Here is a 23,791-nt window from a genome sequence, read left to right on the forward strand (position 1 = left end):
TCTGTTACTTTCACTATCTATCACTAAAAAAGAAACTCATTAAAGAAATTGCTAATGAGCTACAAAAGACTGCACTGAATGTGTCCTGTAATGTATTTTAAACAATACTGTATCTGCCTAAATAATCCCCAAGACATGATATACATTTTTCTTTACTTAGGAAACATGTATTCTCCAAGTAGCTTGATTTTATGATGGTAGTTATAACCCGATACCAAACATGCTTAACATATAAATAAGTACATTATTTCCAATGGGACTTACTTTCACATGGTAACCACTATCTTGAAATTCAAGTATGCAGAAGCTTTCCATTCACTTCTACAGACAGAACTGCTCCCTATGCATATTGACAGGGCCACCATTTATCCCACAGGAAAAAATTCCCAAAAGGCATCAAAATCCATAACCCTCTGCAGGCAGAACACATCAATAGATACAAAGATCCATAAATATCCTTTAGGTTTCTTAGCTAAACATCAATCCGTCCTCCTCGGCGGATATTCCAAACAAACATACAGTCCAAGGGCCCAATACTAACCAACTTTCCAGGACTGATGCAGCTGCAATGCAGCCCTAAGAGAACAAATGTTTCCTTGACATAAGGAGGCCTCCATGACTCTCCCACCCCCCACCAAAGATGAAGATGAACGTACCCCATTGGCACAGTTGCATCAGCACTGGAAAGTTTTATAGGATTGGGGCCTAAGAGAGAAAAAAGTAGGGAGGGAGCAGGAGTCAGCAGAGGATCAAATGGCCAAACAGGGTGCTGCTTGCATGCATTTGTCTGTCTTACAGTGCCACTGAGCTGAGATTATGAGTGCTGGAAGAACAAGATGTTAAGCCAGACACACTGAGCACCGGAGCTGCTTTTTCAGCTTGCCCTGTAACATGAATGCAACTGACTGGTGGGGGAAGGAGGGCTTCAATTAGCAGCAGACAGAGTAGGTTCGCCCTTGCATGAACATTTTGCACACATGCCTCCCCTCCTCCTTTTGCAACAAAACCTCTGTGTACATTTCTCATTCTTTAGCAGCAGCAGCAACAATTTGATGACTTTGTCAGCCAGATACTTGTGGGAAGGAAATTCTGTGGTCTATTTGGCGCTCAGAGCCTGACTCTTGCTGCCTTGGGTCACAATCTAGCATAGCCTAGCTCTCTTCATCCCAATGATTTCAGAGAGAAAAAAATGGAAGTACTGCCAAGGCCAGGCTTAACCCACCTTAAAAAAAAAGTTACATCATTATTATTATTATTATTATTATTATTATTACTACTTATTAACAGTATTTATATACCGCTTTTCAACAAAAAGTTCACAAAGCAGTTTACAGAGAAAAATCAAATAACTAATGGCTCCCTGTCCCAACAGGGCTCACAATCTAAAATGATGCAAAAAGAACACCAGCAGGCAGCCACTAGAAAAGACATTGCTGGGGTGAGGAGGGCCAGTTACTCTCCCCTTGCTAAATAAAAGAGTTAAATAAATAAATAATGGGAAGCTGTAGCCAACGGCCAATGGAGCCAAAGGTTGAAAAAGTGTGGAAACCACTTCATCTGCATATAAACATGCACATCTGTAAATGGTAGAAACACTTTCTTAACAATCCCATTCAGTCTGAAGGGATCATAATTATGCAGCACGACCCAGTGTAGATGGATAACAGATGAAAATTGGACTTTAATTTCCACAACTTCTTATCCTGGTCGGCTCATCCTCGAAGGCAATGATGTGGCTCAAGTTGAGCAGCAGGTGGGGGGAAAGCAGCAAACAGATCTGGGGTGCTCTTCAATATACTGTATATTATCTATTTCTTATATTCCTCTCTCCTTTGCTGCCTTTTATCTAGCTCAGGGGTGCCCAAACCCCGGCCCTGGAGCCACTTGCGGCCCTCGAGGCCTCTCAATGCGGCCCTCAGGGAGCCCCCAGTCTCCAATGAGCCTCTGGACCTCTGGAGATTTGTTGGAGCCCACACTGGCCCGACGCAACTGCTCTCAGCGTGAGGGCGACTGTTTGACCTCTCTCATGAGCTGTGGGATGAGGGCTTCCTCCACTGCTTGCTGTTTCACATCTGTGATGCAGTAGCAGCAGCAAAGGAAAGGCCAGCCTTGCTTCGTGCAAGGTCTTTTATAGGCCTTGAGCTATTGCAAGTCCTTCATTCAATCATATAATTTCATCTTTAATCTATTCATTTACGTAAACTTATGTAAATTTATTCAAATTTTAAATGTAAATTAATTTTTTTCCCCCGGCCCCCCCCCCCCCCGACACACTGCCAGAGAGACAATGTGGCTCTCCAGCCAAAAACTTTGGACACCGCTGATCTAGCTGGTTCCAGTAACTGAAGTAGGAGAATAACACACTGTTAAATGAACTGCAACTTACAGTTTATTTTTAAGTCCCACTGAAATCTATTGGACTGTTACAGGACTGTTTGAGCAAAGTAGTTTGTAAACTTCAGCTAGACAAGTCTGGACCTAATGAGTTACTTTAGTTTCACAGATGAAAATATAAGCCAGTGGCAAACAATCCCAGCACTGATATAATACCTGATTAGACAATTCAGCCTCAGTGCTCAAGCCCCCGCACTGATAGTAAGAGCCACTGTGTCAGAGGATTGGGAAGTTAGCTATTTACAATGGTAAAACAACAGGACACTGCACAATGTCAACTAGGATTATTACCCAAGTTGTTTTGCTTTGTTTTTTGCTTCGCAAAAAGAGGTATTTGGTTTAACTACTGGTCTTTTCAGCATTTTGTCTGTCAATTTGTTTATAACGCAGTAACTCAGTTGAATTCTACCAAATCACCATGAAATTTGTTACATGCTCAGGGCACATCCAATTTCAAGTTAAAACACCAACCCAACTCCCACACCTGTTGTCAAAAGAGAATATGAAAATGCAAAATACAATGCAAAGTGACATGTCCTTTGAGACTGAGCTATTAGAATCAAAGTTGGAGAACATGATCATCTCAACATTCTGCTTAATCCTACAACCATTTTCAAGAGAGATAGATAGTATGCCACATACAATCACAATATAACCTCTTTCCTGAAGATTGTAATTTTCGAATCACGCTAGCTTTTGGAATCTAAACTCCAAGTATCATTATGTGTTTCAAGTTCAAATCCAAGATCCACTTTGCACACATTTTCAAGAGGGCTGAGGGTGAGTGAGGCCTCTCAAAGACAGTACTTTTTGTTTTAGGGTGCAATCCAGAGGGGTAGATGGGCTGATGCAAGTCCCTTGTACTGCCCATCATTGTCGCAAAAGTGCTGTGAAGCACATTCACATCGGCATAAGTGGGGTTAGGCCAGCGCACAGACATGCACCAGCCTCCCATGCCAACGGTGGTCCCCAGGGAAAGATGAGTTGTGTCGGCCAAGTTCAGCCAGGTGGAGGTTTGGGGGGGCATGGGAAGGAAACATTTCGGGTGGGAGGAGGACAGGATCTGGGTGGGTGAGCAGGAGGCCAGGCCAGGATCCAGTAGTTATGCTGGATCCTAGCCCCATTCTCAGGCAGCCTGAGGCAGTCCCGGGTTGCTTGGATTTGCGCCACTTTGTCAGGGTGAGTAGACCCATTAGGGCTGCTGTGGCTCTCCTTGGAGTAAGGGGGAAAGTTTCCCCTTGCCTCAGACCAAGCCTCAGACAGCCCCAAACTTGAGCTTGATACAGCGCAGGCCTGCTGACCTGCTTGTTTCCAGTGCAAGTTAGGATTGGGCCCTTAATTCTCTTAGCACTATCTGTTAGGAGGTGGTAAGAGCTCCAAGATCAAATTCAGCATCTCTTGCTTTACTGTCAAGTCAGGTACATCTCACTATGGTTAAAAAAAAACAACTCACAAATAAACCCATTTTGCAACTGATGTGGGGCAAGGAAAGGGAAATGCATAGTGATGAGTAAGTAGTACTAGATGTTCAAGGAGAGGGAGAATGCGAAGATGGTATTTTCAGTGGCATTCTTCTGTCTTACAGCATATACCCCATAGACTTTGTTCTACCAAGACAGTACTTATAAATGAAATTATCTGTTGAGTTTTCACTGCAGTTAACAGATTAGCAATTACCACAGCAAAGCTTTCTAAAAAACACACGTAGAAGTAAAACACTTCACAGTAAATTATAACCGTCTACTGATCATCTATGTTAGAACCAGAGCTTTTGCAAAAGTTTAAACTTAATACAGTGAACCCTTGATTTAACACACTTCAGAAATAAGAGAGATTCTTTTCTGCCTCATTAAGAACTAGTCATAAACATTTTGCACATGTGCATCTTCATTGACTTAAATGCCTTCAGGTTAAATGGGCACCCCTTCCCCCATTAGCCTTTTAAATCTACAGTTCGCTATAGGGTGTATGAAAAACGGGAAAAATAAAAATAAAATATACCATTTACTTTGCATTGCAAATTGAAATACTTCAGCACTGACAATTAACTGATATTAATTTTCAAGAGCACACATCTTATTTCAGAATGAATAAAACTATGAATGTAGCTGCAGCTTAAGTACCATGCAGTACAATCCTATGCATAGGATTAGGAAAAAGATTTAGGAGTAAGTCCCACTGTGTTCAGTTGAAGCTTACTCACAGGAAAGTGTATATGCAGTGGTTCCCAAACTATGCAATGCTGTGAACTCACAAGGGGCACCATGAGATGTCTCCAACAGCCTCTTCTCACCAGCTCTCCCAGCTCTCACACAATTCAAAATGGTGGCACTTGGGAGAGGCGGGTGAGTGCCACTGCAACAGGGTGCCAGTAACCGTGATAAGTTTGGAAACTGCTAGCATATAGGATTGCACCCTTAAGTTGCTTAAAAGAATATTTCTTCAATAATTCATTTAATCATTGCATGAAAGTTATACAGGACCCAGGGCAGCCCAAGATCTGAGGCTGCATACCAAGTGCATACCTTACACAAAGATGTATCAGCCTTTGCCACTGTCCAGTGTTCTAGCTCAGCATTCTCCTCCCCTCCTCATTTACTTTACCTCTCTGTCTAATCTCTCTTACCCCTCTTCTAATCAAGGGAGTGGAAGGAGGAGCAGCAGCAGCAGTGAAGGCAGACAGAGATGAATGCCCCTCCCCAATCTACTGCTTGAGGCAACTGCATCAGTAGGCCTCATGGATGGGCCAGCCCCAACAAGCTCTGAAGGTGATCCTCTTGTTTAAAAACAGTTTTTTTACATTATCTAGAGTAATGCATTCTTGATTAATAAAAAATATCCAATAGATATTATGCATGAAAATATGCATGTACATACATATAAAAACCACACATCTAACCATTTCCTAGGAATTCCAAAGGAATTTTTTTAAAAAGTGAAAAAACACTGTCAATTAATTCATACCACATATGATATATTATAATCATAGAATACTAAAGTTGGAAGGAACAATGGAGGTCATCTATTCCACCCCCCTACTCAGTGTAGGAAAGATTCATTTCTCAAGAGTTCTCCTGGAAGATCATGTCATTTAGCAAGACGTGCCCATACAGGCACATCTCATTTTATGTTACCAGCACATACTTCAAAAACATTTAAATTAAAAAATCAAAAGAAACATACACAAAGTCAGCCAAACATGCAGGGGCACCAAGAATTTACCACACTATTTCAAAAATTAGCCCACATAGATAGGTTTTGGTATTAATTTTGAAAGTGTATTGCCCAAGGCAGTCCACTTCTCTGGCCCACCTGGGCTGTCCTGAAGAGTCCTTGACAGTTGGTGGTCTTCGCTACGGCCCAACTAGGCCCATCACCAGGTAGCTTGGGTAAAGCATCCCCCTGGAACAGCAACACAGTTGCTGCTGGGCCCACTGGGGTGAGCGGTCAGCTAACGAAATCAGTGCCTGACAGAGCAACCAACCCTAGGCTCGCTGCAAGGCACCTGGGTCACGGACAACCCCACTCCCACCAGATAATGAGCTAATGATGCAGCCATGCAGCTGCAGCCTCAGTGACCTGCCAGCAGAGCTTGCAAGACAACCAGGCAGGGAGAGGAGGCTCCCTTTAGGATCAGGGCCTGTGAAGGGAGCAACACTTACACAACACTTGGGGCAAGGGCAGGAAGGGGCAGGGTAGAGACTAGAGGTGCTTGTGTATAAAGGTCCAGCAGTTAAAGAGCTCAGTAAAGGGGAGGCATCCATCCTGTGAGGAGAAGGCACGAGGAGGAAACTAGGTGGTTGAACTTCCCCTAGCCACATCTGAGGCTGTTTGGACTCTTCTTTGTATTCCTGAGCAAGGCCCTCAGTCTCCATCCTGAACACCTCTCCCTTGTTGTTGGTGGCCCCCTTGACTGAGCAATGAGAACCGATGGCCCCAACCACCCAGACTGTACATGTATTATTCCAAAGGTGTATAAATCAAACCTGCATAGAACAAGAGGTGATGGTACATCCATCCACAAAGCTGTATTGGTGGGAGGCCATATGGAGGAGGCTATGTCTTCACATACCAGTTTCTAGTAAAAGAGAGACAGAAATCAATCATTACTTATTTTGGTGTCAAAATTCATGTACATGTGAGCAAAAAGGAGTACAGAACTTGATGAGCTACCATTATGGCAACAGGTGCATGGCATTGCAGTCCTTCCATTTTAAGTGTCTGTCCCACACTGAACATTTGTAATGCCACTACTGAGATGTTCCACTACAAAAATAGATTCCACTCATGGCAATCCCCTTTTCAAACCTCTTTCAATGTTCTGGGGGAAAAAAGTCTGATAGAGATGTTTGTTTCTAGCGAGTAAGATGAGATTGCACATCAAGTCTTACCAGAAAGAATGAGCTTATTTCTGAGTAAGGTAAATAACACAATTTACAAACACCTTTTACCTGTTGTGTATCTCCCACCTAAGTAGTATACAAGCATGGCTTCTTGTGCACAAGAAAAGCTGTATGAGAGCTAAAAGCAATAGGATCAAAAAGTTAATAACAGATAGGACAACTTTGTGAGCGGTTGCACATGTGTGCACTGAGAGTGCAGAGTGGCCTTTAAAATCATTTGAAGCATTTGTTGTGCACCACATTATTTTCCTACATCTGTGGTTCTCAAACTTCCAGAGTTTACTCCCAAGGCAAGTCTTTGTGGGAGAAGGAGAGAAGCAGTAAAGCGATCCCCAGGATTGTGTTACTAATGGGGATGTAAGGGGGAAGTGCTTATATTCACGGAGGGCAGCTGTAAGCTGCAGGAGGTTCGAGGACCCCTGAACAGCCCTATGCAGGGCTCCCAGAGGCTTAGGGTGCAATCCTAACCAATTTTCTAGCACCGAGGTAAGGGCATTGCAACTCCAAGGTAAAGGAACAAACATTGCCTTACTTTGAAGAGGCTTCCGTGATTGCCCCCCAATGGCAGGATGCAGCACATGCCCCACTGGCACAGCTATGCCAGTGCTGGAAAGTTGGTTAGGATTGTGCCCTTAGATGTTCAGAGCAATTGCAAAGCACTTCCTATTTGCGAACCCACCAGTTTGAGTACCACTGCCCTATATAGTATCCTGGATGCCTGTAACTCAGTTGTAAAGAGGATTCAGCATGGCAAGCTTCCAAAAGATCAGCACATGTCTGATGTCTATCCTTACTATGATTATTAGGGCCAGCCAGTGTTGGTTTGATTTAGGACACCCTTGACATCATACATTAATTGCTTGTACACTGAAACAAGTTAACATGCAAATTACAAGTGGATAGACTCTTCTTCCACTAACTAGCAACTGTATTGACTCCAGACTGAAATATTTCTCTGCTCTCATTCAGTGTCTTAATACTAAATTCCTAATCTTGTAGTGTAGAAGTTCTAATTTGGAACTAAAACACAGGTCAAGAGCTCAGGTGGCAGCAATGCAAAGGCTTAACTGTTTTCCTAAAATCATGTGATTGTTCCAGCTTCTCCTTTGTATTCAGGTAACATGAATTACCTCTATACAGCAAAATGCAGAAGGACATTATCATCCTCCCCCCCCCCCGCTTGCAGACTCACAGTCCAATCCTATGCATGTCTACTCAGAAGTAAGCCCCATTAGAGTCAATGGGGCTTACTCCCAGGAAAGTGTGGATAGGATTGGGCTGCAACTCCCTCCTGCTTACAGGTCCTCTGGTTCACATGAAGTACTACACGCCTACCAGCTATACTGTTGAAATGATTTCTCTCTTTGGTTTTTAACCTTGTCAGGAATGGAAAATCAAACTTCACACATGTAATCATCATAAAAGGAAAAAAAATTCTCATTTTACTAAATAATTGAAACACTGATCAAAAATTGATGATTTCTGTCTATTCTTAATGGATTGTCACATACAAGATGGAGCAGCATTGTGTGGGTTTGTGTGTGTTCAGGTATTAGATTCAACCCCATGATAGATTCAGGCATTTCATTCGAAATGGATCTTTTACCTAGTACTTTTTCTTCAAAACTCTCTTTAGGAAAATAATGATCAAGCTGGCAGACAAAGCAGAAAGATGTAATGTTTAACAGCTCCTCTCATGTTGTTTTAAACTTTCTCTAGTCATGCAGTTTTCTTCAATGTGTTGTAACAGAGTTGGGAACATGTAGTAGTTTGGGTTTTCAACTTGGTCTGGTCTGCCACAGTAGTAATGAGTTTTTAAACACTTTTGACTTCTTCACAGTGTCAGAACAAATCATTTTCTTTTTCTTGTAGTTTCAAATTAAGTTAATTTAGACAAGAAAAAAATGTCTGCTAAATATGACAGCTTCATTATCCAACTGTCATTACAAAACAAATCTGCCAAATCAGGTTTTTTTTCCAGAAGGAAAGAACTGAATTTCTATCTTTAGATCAAAAACTCTCCCTAGGACTCTGCCCTGTGAAAGCCACCAAAGTTCAATGCGATACAGTAAATGGAAATGATCAGCACCAATTTCTGAAGTTAGCCTTTCAAACAGCCAAGTGTTCAGTGAACTTCTTTTAATGTCATTAACCATTTAAATCATGCCTTTCAAAAATCTCACAGTTCAATGCTATTCTCCCTCCCCCCCCCCCACTGGTGCATCCATGCTAACTCTGTATATGCTTGTTTGTAAGGTCAAACACAGTAAGTCTTGTAAAATTCTTCATTCTATATTCATATCTCACATAAACTAACAGTGTTAGACAATGAGTAATATCAGTGATCTCATCAAGTTGGATAGTAAATTCTTCAGTACACTATAGATGGGAAACCAGCTGGAATTCTAAATCCTCTGCAATGATATCCCCTGAGACAGTGTGGTATAACTGAGAGAGACATTCTTTGACTTTTCTGAAAACTTATTATTGTAAATTGTACTCCCTGTGTTCAAAGCAGCTCAGAAAATAAATTTTTCAGCAACTGTGCAGGTCAATTTGCTCTTTGCAATGTGATATGCAAGTAAGTGAGCAATCCTATCTTGCACCGGAATACGCAAGTCAAGAGGCTTGCACTGTATCCAGCACAGGATAGGTGACCAAAGTGGCTCAGCCAGAGGTAAGGGAAAAAAGGGAAGGTAAAAAGAGTCCAGTCTCTACAGAGAGCATGGAGGTTGCTCAAATCAACAGTAATAGAGGTCCAGCAGAGGTATGCTGCAAAGGAAGAAGGGCTAGATTAAGTCCAGGAGGGTGCCTGAATGGCTAACCAGCCAAGTTAGAGAGGCTGTAAAGGGCAAGGAAGCTTCCTCCATAAATGGAAGTCTTGCTCTAATGAGGAGAATAAAAAGGAACATAAACTGTGGCAAAAGAAATATAAGAAGGTGATACAGGAGGCCAAGAGAGACTATGAGGAACGCATGGCCAGCAACATTAAGGGGAATAATAAAAGCTTCTTCAAATACGTTAGAAGCAGGAAACCCGCCAGACAAGCGGTTGGCCCTCTGGATGGTGAGGGAGGAAAAGGGGAGATAAAAGGAGACTTGGAGATGGCAGAAAAATTAAATGAGTTCTTTGCATCTGTCTTCATGGCAGAAGACCTCGGGCAGATACTGCTGTCCGAACGGCCCTTCCTGACCAAGGAATTAAGTCAGATAGAGGTTAAAAGAGAAGATGTTTCAGACCTCATTGATAAAGATCAATAAGTCACAGGGCCCTGATGGCATCCACTCAAGAGTTATTAAGGAACTGAAGAATGAAGTTGCTGATCTCTTGACTAAAATATGCAACTTGTTCCTCAAAACGGTCACGGTGCCAGAGGATTGGAGGATAGCAAACGTCACACCGATCTTTAAAAAGGGAAGAAGGGGGGATCGGGAAACTATAGGCTGGTCAGCCTAACATCTATACTGGGTAAGATGGTGGAATGCCTCATCAAAGATAGAATTTCAAAACACATAGACAAACAAGCCTTACTGAGGGAGAATCAGCATGGCTTCTGTAAGGGTAAGTCTTGCCTCACAAACCTTTTAGAATCCTTTGAAAAGGTCAACAGGCATATGGATGCGGGAGAACCCGTAGACGAGGGGTGCTCAATAGGTGGATCGCGATCTACCGGTAGATCGCAAGGCAAAATGAGTAGATCGCGGAGTGCCGACCCCCCCACCCTTCAGGTGCCTCTGGGAGGAAATGCCGGGAGTAAGGCCCATTGTACTCAATGGGGCTTACTCCCAGGTAAGTGTGGCTAGGATTGCAGCCTCACAGTCTAATCCTAGGCATGTCTACTCAGGAGTAAGTCCTGTTATACTCAGTGGGGCTCAAGGTACACCAACATACGTTGTACACATAAATGTTATATGTTATGATGGCGCGAACATTGTAAAAAAAACTCTGGTAGATCTCCGGGCCTTGCTGGGTTTCAAAGTAGCTCTCGAGCCAAAAAAGTGTGACCATCCCTGCTGTAGACATTATATATCTGGACTTTCAGAAGGCGTTCGACACGGTCCCTCACCAAAGGCTACTGAGAAAACTCCACAATCAGGGAATTAGAGGGCAGGTCCTCTCATAGATTGGGAACTGGTTGAAGACCAGGAAACAGAGAGTGGGTGTCAATGGGCAATTTTCACAATGGAGAGAGGTGAAAAGCGGTGTGGCCCAAGAATCTGTGCTTTTCAACCTCTTAATAAATGACCTGGAGACAGGGTCAGGCAGTGAGGTGGCTAAGTTTGCAGATGACACCAAACTTTTCCAAGTGGTGAAGACCAGAAGCGATTGTGAGGAGCTCCAGAAGGATCTCTCCAAACTGGCAGAATGGTCAGCAAAACGGCAGATGCGCTTCAATGTCAGTAAGTGTAAAGTCATGCACATTGGGGCAAAAAATCAAAACTCCACATATAGGCTAATGGGTTCTGAGTTGTCTGTGACAGATCAGGAGAGAGATCTTGGGGTGGTGGTGGACAGGTTGATGAAAGTGTCGACCCAAAGTGTGGCGGCAGTAAAGAAGGCCAATTCTATGCTTGGGATCATTAGAAAAGGAATTGAGAACAAAACAGCTAATATTATAATGCTGCTGTACAAATCTATGGTAAGGCCACACCTGGAGTATTGTGTCCAGTTCTGGTCACCACATCTCAAAAAAGACATAGTGGAAAAGGAAAAGGTGCAAAAGAGAGTGACTAAGATGATTACTGGGCTGGGGCACCTTCCTTATGAGGAAAGGCTACGGTATTTGGACCTCTTCAGCCTAGAAAAGAGACGCCTGAGGGACATGATTGAGACATACAAAATTATGCATGGGAAGGATAAAGTGGATAGAAAGATGCTCTTTACACTCTCACATAACACCAGAACCAGGGGACATCCACTAAAATTGAGTGTTGGGAGAGTTAGAACGGACAAAAGAAAATATTTCTTTACTCAGCGTGTGGTCGGTCTGTGGAACTCCTTGCCACAGGATGTGGTGATGGCATCTGGCCTGGATGCCTTTAAAAGGGGATTGGACAAGTTTCTGGAGGAAAAATCCATTATGGGTTACAAGCCATGATGTGTACGAGCATATGCTTATGTGCAACCTCCTGATTTTAGAAATGGGCTATGTCAGAATGCCGGATGCAAGGGAGGGCACCAGGATGCAGGTCTCTTGTTATCTGGTGCGCTCCCTGGGGCATTTGGTGGGCTGCTGTGAGATAGAGGAAGCTGGACTAGATGGGCTTATGGCCTGATCCAGTGGGGCTGTTCTTATGTCCTTACCAAACTGTTTGTTAGGACCTACTGGTGGGTCGCAACCTGCTCTTTGGTGTGAGCGAAGGAGCATCTTGGCTGCCCTTCAAGTGAGAGATGAAGGAGCTGCTTGTCAGCCAGCGTGGGAGGCAACTGGGGGTCAGAAGTGATACCAGACCGTGAAAGATCCATCTGAAATGTTGTGCGGTTCTTGAAAGATAGAACCTTTCTGTTATTGTAAAAATCCCCTTGGGGGTTTACAGATAGCCTGCCTATGTGAACCACTTTGAATAAAGTCAGAGGAGTAATCCAATTACCAGAAAGGTGGTATATAAATACCAGTATTATTATTATTATTTTTATTATATTTGGTGGGTTGCCAAAGGGTGATGGACAGATCAGATAACTAATTGCCTGAAGCCCTGAGGCTATTCAAAAATCAAATACTGTCACTGGTAATTACCCTGCAAAGAGCTCAGCTCCTACAGTTTGCAAGAATGTGTAATAATAATAATAATAATAATAATAATAATAATATTTATATACTGCTTTTCAACTAAATGTTCACAAAGCGGTTTACAGAGAAAAATCAAATAACTAAATGGCTCCCTGTCCCAAAAGGGCTCACAATCTAAAAAGATGCAAAAAAGAATACCAGCAGACAGCCACTAAAACAGACAGTGCTGGGGTGAGGTGGGCCAGTTACTCTCCCCCTGCTAAAAAAAGGAGCACCCACTTGAAAAATATAGGGAGAATAAATATCTGAGGGTCTTCTGGTTATTATTACTAATAAATATTCTTTTCTAGATCACCTTTTTTAAAAAGTCTCATAAAGCTAGGTGGGTCACTATATCGTGTTGTTTAAAAAAAGTGGGTCCTGGTTCCAAAAAGTTTGGGAACCACTGGATTAGACTATAATCTAATATAGGCTATTAAGGGGAAAAAGAGAAAGAAATTGGTGCAAAAGAACTGAGAAAAATTAAACTAAGAGGAGTGAGGTTAAAACAAGGGGGGGGGCGCGACAAGAAAAAAATTAAAAGTTTAAGGCTACAGGGTGCAATCCTCTCCACACTTACCTCGGAGTAAGCTCCATTGACTTTCATTGTTAAAAGCATGTACATTGTAGCCTGTTCAAAGTACAGATCTCCCCAAATGCAGTCACATACCATATTGACATCAAGTCTAATATACTAAAAATAAAATACTGAAATTAATGGAGACCCACCTGAAATTGGCTTGCAACCCACCTAGTGGTACTGACCCATAGTTTGAGGAAACAGTGGTTTAAGGCTACAGGCTGCAATGCCATCCTCACTTACCTGAGAGTAAGCCTCATTGACTATAATGGGACTTACTTTTGAGTAGACATGCATAGGCTTGGGCTCTGAGGCTGCAATCCTATCCACACTTTCCTAGCAGTAAGCCCCATTGACCACAATGGGACTTACTTCTGAGAAGACCTCCGTAGGGCTCTGAGGCTGTAATCCTATCCACACTTTCCTGGGAGTAAGCTCCATTAAGCTCCGTTTTGCCTCCCCCCCCCCCCGGAATGGCTCCGAAGGGAGGGGCCGCTCGCCCACCCCCCTGCCAGGCTGAGTGCTACGCCCCCCTCCAGCTACGCCCCCGCGCCTCTCCTCAGCACGAGCAGGGAAAGGAGGCTCACCTACAAGCGTCGCAGCCAGGCCGCCAGCACGGAGCGCCCTGCGGTCTCCATGGCGACGGCGTCTCCCCGCCCGGCCTCGTTTCCTCGTGAGCTTCCCGGCCGGGGGCCGACTGGGAAACAAGCGCCGCCGGAACGTTCCTGCCAGGGAGGCCGCCTGGGCAGGTCCCCGCGCGGTTGGGCGGAGGCCCCGGAGCAGCGCTGCGTGCGTGGGGGGCTCTTATCCCAGAGCCGCGCCTGGGCGGGGAGGTAAGGCCGGGCCCCTGGTGGGGGGGGGGCTGGGAGAGGCGCCCGCCGGGGCTTGGGAGCGCTCAGTCGGGCCTGACTGGACCTGGTTGCAGGCACTGCTGCGAGCCCTCCTCTCCCGCCGCGCTGGTCCAGGGCCCGCTTGGGGTCGGTCCTGAGGAAGGAGCGCCCCGCTGGAGCAGGCCCAGACCAACGCGTGACAAGGAGTTCCTCAGGCTAAGAGCATAAGAGGAGCTTCGCTGGATCAGACTCAGGCCTATCTGTGCAGCCTCCTGCGTCTCGCAGTGCCCCCCCAGGTGCCTCAGGGAGCAGGCAAGACGCCTGCATCCCGGCGCCCTCCCTTGCATCATAAAGGCCAGGTGCCATCAGCACGTCATGTGGCAAGGAGTTCCTCAGGCTAGTTAAGAACATAAGAAGAGCCCCACTTGATCAGGCTCAGGGACCATCTAGTCCAGCCTCTGTATCTCCCAGTGCGCCCCCCCCCATGCCTCAGGGAGCACACCAGATAACAAGAGACCTGCCTCCTGGAGCCCTCTCACGCCTGGCACTCTGAAACAACCTACTTCTAAAATCAGAAGGTTGCACAAATCCATCACGTCTTGCAGCCTGTGGTGGAGTTTTCCTCCTAGAAATCTGCCCAAGCCCCTTTTAAAGGCATCCAGGCCAATCAACATCACCACATCCTATGGCAGGGGTGCTCAAACTTTCAAATTTAGGGATGCTGGACCTTTAACAAGTGTATAGAAGAGAGAATTTCAGCAGGTGTAGCTTGTCATCTGTGGGATGACAAGTTGCACCTGCTGCAATTCTCTCTTCTATACACTTGTTAAAGGTCCAGCATCCCTAAAGTTGAAAGTTTGAGCACCCCTGTCCTATGGCAGCGGGGAGTTCAACTAATTAACCCAGACTAACCCAAGGGTGAGCAAACTTTCCACTTTAGGGATCCTTGACCTTTAACAATTGTGTAGGAGTATGACAAGCTGCACCTGCTGAAATTCCCTCTTCTATACAAAGGTCCAGGATCCCTAATCTCCATGATGGGTAGAGAAATATTTTGTCAGTCCTCTAACACTCTTGAAACTCAATTTTAGTGAAGTGGGTAAAATTTAATAATTTCTCCTAGATTAGTGGTTCCCACCCTGTACTTTAGGGATACAACCAGGACCTTTAGGGGTTCTTGGAAAAAATGGTGTGGAAAGGCAGATCTGTATAGAATGCCTTATGGGGCTGGCAGGGCAGGAAGGGAAGGCAGCTAGCTGGCTACAGAAACCACACCAACTGCTAGGTTTTGGTCATCGGTTCATGTAGTATCAGATATGGCTCAGTAGTGAAAAACATAAATTTGAAACAGCAACTGCATTAATTGCAAGCATTTTGCTAATATGAGGGGTACAATTTGTGGAAATGGGCTGCCAAGGGGTACATAAGTGAAAAAATGTTGGGAACCACTATCCTAAATGCATATTGCACTAACATCATCACCAGTTGGTTCTTCCAATAGATGGACCATGTGAAGTGATACAGTGAGGGACAAGTGTTGAGAAACACTTGTTTAGAATACACACAAAAATTGGAATAAATAATCCCAAATAAATGTAAAAGATATTGCAGTGCAGTCTTATCCACAAATCTTCAGAAGTAAGTCTCTCTGTGTTCATGAGGTGTAATCTGAAGTGTTGACTGTAATCTTAGAGAATTATGGCTACCATTCAGTATACCTTTATTTGGCTGCATGCCCTATTGAACACATGGGGACATATTTCCATGTCAGCATGCATAGGATTATACTGTAGACTTGGCAGATATTAAACTAGACACTGAGGATACCTTCTTGTGTACCTTTACATTCTTGAATAATCATCTATGATGATTCTGCTAAAGGGATTATACTCCCTTTAAGGTTTTAAGGTTACAAAGTCATGAGTATTGGCATTCAGCTCTGCATCAAATAAAAATGATTGCCCTTTCTTCATAGTGTCAAATGTCTCTACCCCCAATCCAATCTCTGGTTATAGGGGCTGCTGATCCAAGAGGGATGCCAGCATGACTCGCAAGCATAGCCAAGAAAGTGATATAGGCAAGAAATCTTCCTTCAGAAAATGGAAGTTTTACCCAAATGAAGAGAACAAAAAGGAATATATAGTGGGCCTTCAATATCTGCGGGGGATTCATTCCAGGACCCTACATGGATACCGAAACCCATGGATAATTAAATCCATGGGAGCCTGGTGCAGTGTTGCAATAACTTACCTGGCGGCCACTTCCAGCTCTCCGAAGGTTGCACGCAACCTCCCCATGCCTCAGAAGGCCTCCTAGAATTTTCTCTGTAAAGCACTTTTTGAACTTTTCATTGAAAACCAGTATATAAATACTGTTATTATTAATAATAATAATAATAATAATAATAATAATAGAAGCAGCTGGAGCTCACTTCTGGTTCATATCGGCAACTTTCAGTCACATCTGGAAGGTATGAGGTGCAGAGAGGTCACACATGGCCTCCCCACACCTCAGAACACCTCCAGATGTGACTGGAAGTCATTGATGCAAACCAAACCCCGCTTGGGACATGTCCAAGCGGTCCTCTGAAATACTGCAGGCTCGGCATCTGTGGATGCCAAACCTGTGAATAAGGAGGCCTACTCTGAACTCTGGCAGAAGAAGTATAAGTATTGCTCTTATTGTAGCTAACAATAAGAAATGTGGGGTGGGGGAATATATGAAGGGCATATGGCTAAAACAGATAAAAAGGGGAAGCTTGAAGACAAAATGGTAAGTGTACTGAAACTAAATGGGGCAAGAGGCACTTTTTCAGGTTGTGCTCTTCTAATGTTTTGGAGGAGGAGAGTAACTGCCCCTTTTCATCCCAGTACAGTGTCTTTTCTAGTGGCTGTTGCTGGTGTTCTGTATCTTTTTAGATTGTGAGCCTTTTTGGAACAGGGAACCATTTAATTTGATTTTGTCTACAAACTGCTCTGTGAACTTTTTGGTTGAAAAGCAGTATATAAATACCGTTTATAATAATAATAACTGGATGTAGCCACAAGGCAGTGGAGGTTTGGGATGAAAGTTTTCCTTCTCTCAGCTGAGCTGCCTTCCCAGGCTGAGATGGGTAGAGTCCCATCTACCCAGTGGTAGGAAAGGCTACCCAGTTATGGAAAAAGCTTCAGGAGTCAACCTCGAGGCAAAATCCGGAGTCGGAGTCCCTGAGGCAGTTCATGGCTGAACACAGCCATGTTCTGGCAACTCCTGCGACGCCGCTGGAACCAACCGTATTGGCCTCTGCCTTTCCATTAGACCATTTCAGTGAAGTGGAGAGGGGGGATTTGCTGCATGGGAAACAGTCTATCCTCCATATCTACTTTACCCAGGCTTTGCGCACTGGAGAGGACACTCTGTTCCAGAACCACCAATCAGAGCATGATACCATAGTCTTCCGACTGAAGGATGCCAACAACAACAATAAATTCTTTGCATCTGTCTTCCCTACAAAAGGCATAAGGCAGGTACTTATGTCTGAAGTGACCTTTTTAGGGGGAATCTGAAAAACTGAGTCAAATAGAAGTGACCAGGGGTGACATACTAGAGCAAATTGACAAATATTAACACATCATTGGGTCCTGATGTTACCCACTCAAGTGTTCTCAAGGAACTCAAATGTGAAATTGCTGATCTTCTGACATAAATATATAACTTCCAGAGGATTAGAAGGATAGTCAATGTGACACCAGTATTTGAAAAGGAAACCAGATCTGGGAAGTTACTGGCCTGTTAGTTTAACTTTTCCTCTGGGCAAACTGTTGGAAAGCAGTAATAATTTTATTTTAAATATAAAATTATAAAGCATATGGAAGAACAAGTCTTGCTGAAGAAGAATCAGCATGATTTCAGCAGAGGTAGGTCTTGCCTTGCTAAGCTTCTAGACTCCTTTGAATATATCAGCAGTCATGAGAGGTAGGAATGGGCTGTTAGTGACTTTGATTTAAACTGATTTGGCTCCATGTTTCCATTGCTCAGGTAGGGAACAGGAACCGAGAGAGATTGAGTTATCTTAGCTCAGTGGTATTCAAACTGGGGCGTCATGACGCCCCAGCCTGTGGGTCCTGGCCTCTGCCCCCTTAAGGGGCTGGGGTAGCCAGGAGACGGGGGGGGGGGGAAGGCAGCCTCGCAATCCGCAGGATCACACCGCTCACGGGGGCAGCAGGGGTTTGGGTGCACTTGCCCAAGCCTCCTGCAGCCTCCCAGGGGTGCGGGGAGCCCTGCGCAACCTTGGCAGGGCTCCCCAGGTCAGGAAAAGTGAAAGTGGAGCGATCGCGCCCTGCTTCGCAAAACCGGAAGCGGAGCACGATCGCTCCGCTTTCCCTTCTGACGGGGCTGCAGGGACTGGGGTGCACCCTCCAGTCCCTGCAGCAGCCATTCCTGTGTGCAAGGAGCCCTGTGCGAGCGCCTGCAGGGTGCCCCAGGTCAGGGAAAGAGAGAGTGGGGCAATCGCACTCCACTTCCGCGGAGGCAGGTATGGCAGGCAGAGGCAGGTTCCCATGTTCTCAAGGTATGGGAACATTGCGGAGAGGCAGTCACAGAGGCCTCCTCAAGGTATGGGAACATTGTAATCCTTCAGTCTCGGAAGACTATGGTATACATGCATATAATTGGGGCCTTTGCATACTGTCACACATCCTCTGCTATGTGGGGAAGAGATTTCTGGGCCTTAAACCTGAGCAGTACAGTACAGCACAGCACAACGAGTGGGAGTCATCCCCTCGGGACGGGGTTTATATCATCAAAAGGTCATGGGATACCTGCCAATCCTACATAAACACCCATTGTTTAAGTCATCGATACCCAAACTCTCTTGGAGAGTTTGGGCTGCTGTAAGTCTTTGTGGAAGAGGGGATAGTGATGGAGCTCAGATACCACCATGCAAAAAAGGGCTTTTTAGGTACTTCCAGGGGGTCATCATGGCCCTCTGGAGGGTGTGGGAAGCCTGCTGCGCCCTCTGCAAATGTCCCTGCGTCTCAGAAATGCTCTGAAATGTATTTGCTACCCACTTCTGGTTTTTAAACAAAAAACCAGAAGCGAGTCAGAAATGCATTTTGGAGAATTTCTGAGGCATGGGGAGCCTAGCAGAGGTTACTGTGGGCTCCAGAAGACTATAACAACCCCCTGGAAGTACCTAAAAAGCCCTTTTTTGTGCAGCAGCACACAATTCCCAGAGCTGTGACAGGGCTTCCCTGGCTTGGGTGTTGCAACATCCCAGTTTGGGAACCTCTGATTTAAGTTGTTAGCAGATGCCTTCTACAGTTTAAATAGTAGATTAATTTGGATTAGAGGCAATACTTTTCTCTCATTCCAAATAATGATCCTCCTCTCCAAATTATTTTGGCTTTGGAGTGGGGCAGAGCCCTTAATAATTTAAACAATCCTGAAGCAGATGGGAAGAAGTGGGTGGGGAGGAATATGTGCTATCAACTGTTTTGCTCAAGTCCCCTCTCCAAACTTTCCAGAAAAGTTAGGTCCACTTTTAAGCTAAATAGCTCCCCCAGTTCTTCACCAACTGTCTCATCACAGTTCCATTAGTCCTCACTTGCCTATTCACCAGTCAGTCAGTCAAATCAGTCAGTTAGCAGGTTCATTGGTCAGATCAGTCCATTAGTTTGTTAGCCAAGTCAGTCACTTCTCCCTCCAAACCTGTTCTGTTACCCACAGGTGTTACTCCAGGTGCTACTTTCATCCCTAAAGACCTTGTTGCCTCTAGTGGCTGCAGCTGTGCAGCACTAATGAAAGCCCAGGCTTTAACCCCATGTTTCCCAGATTCATTAGAGCAAAGGGCCACTGTAGATACCATATCCTATCTCCTTGAATATCCTCGTGTTTCGAAGACCCCAACTCCTGTTTTCCTCCCTTCTTTAGGACCAAGCAAATGATCACCTAGAAAACAGAGTACATCTATCTTCACTATACCCACATGTTGCCAAAGTTCCATGGCAATATGCATGGGCATCCTTCAATATTCCCATTTTTTCGCCATCTTTCTTTGTTAAAAAAAACCAGTTTTTTCTTGCATGGTGGGAGTTTCCCTGCGTAGTGAGATCCCCACCACATAGTTGTGTCTGTGATCAATCAGGAAGCAAAAGAAACCACTCATTAGAAGGAATAGTGAGACAGTTGACTTTTTTCCTGTGTAAGGATTGTTAGCAGCTTCCTGGTAATACTGTTGTATGTACTTAGAAGCTGGAGATAGGTGTAGTTATGGTTTCCAGACATCAGCTAATGCATCATGCCCAGTATTTCATGGAAAGCAGAATTGTGGTAGTTGCTCATGAGCCATAACAATCTTTAACTGCTCTTGAATTGTATTGTGGAGGTGTTTTTTAACAATAAAGGCCAGATATCTTTTTAAAGCACTTTGAAGGACCAATTACTTACCTGGCACTTCTGAGAATTGTTTCCTCTTTAGTGCCTTTTAGGGATCTATTTGCTATTATAGAATGTCAGGTGGGAAAGGTGGCTTCTGTTTGTGTCATCTTCATTGCTGCAGGAGTCATGGATGTTTAAAGTTTTTTTTTCTCCAAGTCCTTGGATCACTGTTTTCTTGGCCCTAAAATTCTCCTGGTGTACAGTTAATGAGAAGCTGTCATTATTGTGTCAGCACATGACAAAGGCTTTCTCTTGCTCTGCCGTTCATTACTGTAATGAGCTGTTAGCCATAGTCTGACACTGATTGTATTCTGTGCTTGTGAAAAGAGACATCAGGATTACCATTTTTAGAACAGAGTAGGTTAGAACTATTTGCTTTTCAGTATTTTGTTCTTATTTCTTAAAGTCAGAAATATTCATAAGAAAACACATAGCAAGCTTGTCCATGCCGGCAATCTAAAGCATACTCCTTCCGGAATAAAGCTACAATACTTTGCATACTTTATAAAGAGTAAATGCCATTGAACTCATTAGGACTTGCTTCTGAATACACATGCTTGGGATTTTACTGTTAGTTCCATTGAATTCAGTAGGATTAGTAACATACACAACTCTGAGTGTCTCTCAGCAGTCAAAGTGCTGGAAAGCTGGGATCCAGAGAGCTGTTTTAGACATACTTAAGGACTTGAATGTGTGCAATAAGACATTTACTGTACATACTCATGGATAAGTAAAAAAAAATTAAAGATTACTATAGTCTTCTACTACTGCTTGAAACTACCTTTGAAAGTCACCTCACTTTCAAAAGCAGTTGGCCATGTGGTATCAGAGTTACAGTTCAATTAACACAAGCTCAAAGCTCTTACGGGCAAGCAGAATGTGTTATGTAGTTCCTTGGATTCCAGCCAATAAAAGATAGATAAATATTGTTAAGAAAATATTTTTTGTGGGGGGCTACTGTGCAATGATAGGTTATTGTACTTATTCACAACTTTTGCCACCTAAAGCAGTTGGAGGTTGTGAAGTTAACTTCTTAAGTTTGTGGAACCTGGCATTTATTTTGTGTATTCTTTTGTTGTTGTTGTCTGCAGTACTTTTTGTAATTAATTTGAAAGTCTTCTCGGTATGTGGTCTTTAAGTTTGTTATATACAGTTCTTTATTCTAGTATGGCTGATTTCACTAGAAGTACTACATCAAACTATGTTAAACTATTTAATATTTTTAGATTAGAAGAGATGCCCCAATTGCAACAAGTGTTCTTTTGAGAACCCAATCCTAACTAACTTTCTGCACTGCAGTGCAGCAGTGCTGGATTGGCCTCTGTGTATCCAGTGCAGGAAGAGAAGCCACTGAGGTCTCCTCAAGGTAAGGGGATGTTTGTGCCCTTGCTGTGGGAAAAGCCCCCAGAGCCACTATGGGGCTACTCATGGCTGTGCCAGCAAATAGTTGGCACAAGTCCAAGCAGCACTATGTTGGAAAATCATGCCTGGGGAGGGGGATAGGATACAGTTGTCGAAACTGCTGCAAATCCCAGCCCCTGTTACATCCTCTCCCTAACCCCATTCCGCTGCCACCCAGCTTCAGACATACCTGCTCCAATGTGCACAGGGCTTGCTCTGATGCCAGCAGGGTGACACAGGCTTCCCATTTGGTGCCATGATTCCTGTAAGAACATAAGAACAGCCCCACTGGATCAGGCCATAGGCCCATCTAGTCCAGCTTCTTGTATCTCACAGTCGCCCACCAAATGCCCCAGGGAGCACACCAGATAACAAGAAACCTGCATTCTGGTGCCCTCCCATGCCTCAATCAGAAGGACTTGGGCCCCCCACCAGAGTGGCGCCAGGAAGCGGGTCTTCCTATGCGGCCGCAGTGTACTTTACGACTGTGACAGTGTTGGCCAGCAGTATGTGCACTCCACCGACATTAGTTTAGTGTGTATTGTGCCAAAAGGCTGCAATTAAATGTATGTTTTCTTGAGAGTAAATCAATGAATCAATATGCATTAACTTACAAGTAAACACATGTAGGGTTATATTTCATGAAACAATGTAAATTGTTTTCATAATGTGTTTGTCATAAATATTCATAAAAGGAGAGATAAAATGCATAGAAAAAAATGCTTGGAGTTCATTTGCTCCTTTAAAGAAAAATGTGTGGGTTTTCTGAGAAACCTATACTATCAGTGAGTTCAAGAATATTAATGCTAACCTAATTTTTTGTTCATGTTTGAGCTGTATGTCTCTAATTATTTTGAAATTACTCTTCTAATGTTTTTGCTCTTGTCGTTAAAGCAGATACTTAAAATAATTACCTAGTCATGCAATGACTTTTGAAGAGCTGCCTCTAAAGGACTGGTATGGCGTTCTGGGTGCAGAGCCATCGGACAGCTTGACAGAATTAAGAAGGAAATATCAAAAGCTGGTGTTACTGGTAAGTGCATGTTAAGTCTGTTGGAAGGCAAAATAAATCATTTACAATAATATGTGGTTAATAAATACTGCATAAACAGGACCAGATGTAGTAGGTGTCGTTATACTGTTTGTGCAAGTAGCTTATTAGGTAGACTTAGAAATGTGATCACATTCCCCCTTAAATAACCTTGACATTCTCTCATCTTTCTGACATTCTGAAAATGCTCAAGAATCTGTTTGCTGGGGTTTTTTTTTAATCGCATGAAATGAAAATGAGACAAAATAATCCTCTTCAAACTTATAAATAATTCTTTATCTTAATTAAAGAAAATGCCTGACCTTCCTTTCACAATTGTGGCAGCATGAAATGAATCAATCAGTGTTTGTGACTTTACAATTTGCTACCATGGAAGCAATTATAATGTCACTAGCACTAGACTGGCATCACTGGATAAATTGAGCATGAGGCACAGACTGAAAAAAAATTGTGCGTTTTTCTGTAGAACTATACTGTTAAACTGCAGTAACGAGATTAAAAAGACTAAGTGGAAATTTCCTACATTTTGATTATATTACCTTATTTCTTGTAGTATAAATTAAATGTGTTTCTGTGGTATTGGTGCATGTTTGAGATATGTATGAATGTTTGATACTTTCATTCACGAACATACTTTTGAATGTTTGGCCCTGTAACATATAAAAAAAGGTGTGCTAGGTATACTGAGCATACCTCAGTATAGGTATACTGAGCATAGATGTGTTTTGTCTGCTGCCACAGTGCTGAATGCACTTCAGAATAGAGGGAGAAAACCGCTGTCATGTCTTGAAAGTTTTTGTATTTTCACAATGGAGAGAGGTGAAAAGCGGTGTGCCCCAAGGATCTGTCCTGGGACCGGTGCTTTTCAACCTCTTCATAAATGACCTGGAGACAGGGTTGAGCAGTGAAGTGGCTAAGTTTGCAGACGACACCAAACTTTTCCGT

At 43.8% G+C, this 23,791-nt stretch overlaps 2 protein-coding genes across 2 annotated transcripts in view; one reads left to right on the forward strand and one right to left on the reverse strand.

Moving 5' to 3' along the window:
- Positions 1-13,803, reverse strand: part of DCDC1 (doublecortin domain containing 1) — a 337,894-nt gene extending 324,091 nt beyond the window's left edge. The window contains exons 1-2 of the mRNA XM_066636033.1: positions 13,735-13,803; positions 6,381-6,472 (exon numbers count right to left, since the gene is read on the reverse strand). Coding sequence (XP_066492130.1) covers positions 6,381-6,440 — 60 coding nt within the window. The 5' untranslated portion in view covers positions 6,441-6,472; positions 13,735-13,803. The remainder of the gene's footprint in view (positions 1-6,380; positions 6,473-13,734) is intronic.
- A 47-nt stretch (positions 13,804-13,850) lies between these two features.
- The window catches only part of DNAJC24 (DnaJ heat shock protein family (Hsp40) member C24), a 59,517-nt gene continuing 49,576 nt past the window's right edge, over positions 13,851-23,791 (forward strand). The window contains exons 1-2 of the mRNA XM_066638024.1: positions 13,851-13,980; positions 22,693-22,828. Of these exons, the coding sequence (XP_066494121.1) occupies positions 22,721-22,828 (108 nt within the window). The 5' untranslated portion in view covers positions 13,851-13,980; positions 22,693-22,720. The remainder of the gene's footprint in view (positions 13,981-22,692; positions 22,829-23,791) is intronic.

This window comes from Tiliqua scincoides, chromosome 1, assembly GCF_035046505.1.
Source record: "Tiliqua scincoides isolate rTilSci1 chromosome 1, rTilSci1.hap2, whole genome shotgun sequence".
NCBI lineage: Eukaryota > Metazoa > Chordata > Lepidosauria > Squamata > Scincidae > Tiliqua > Tiliqua scincoides.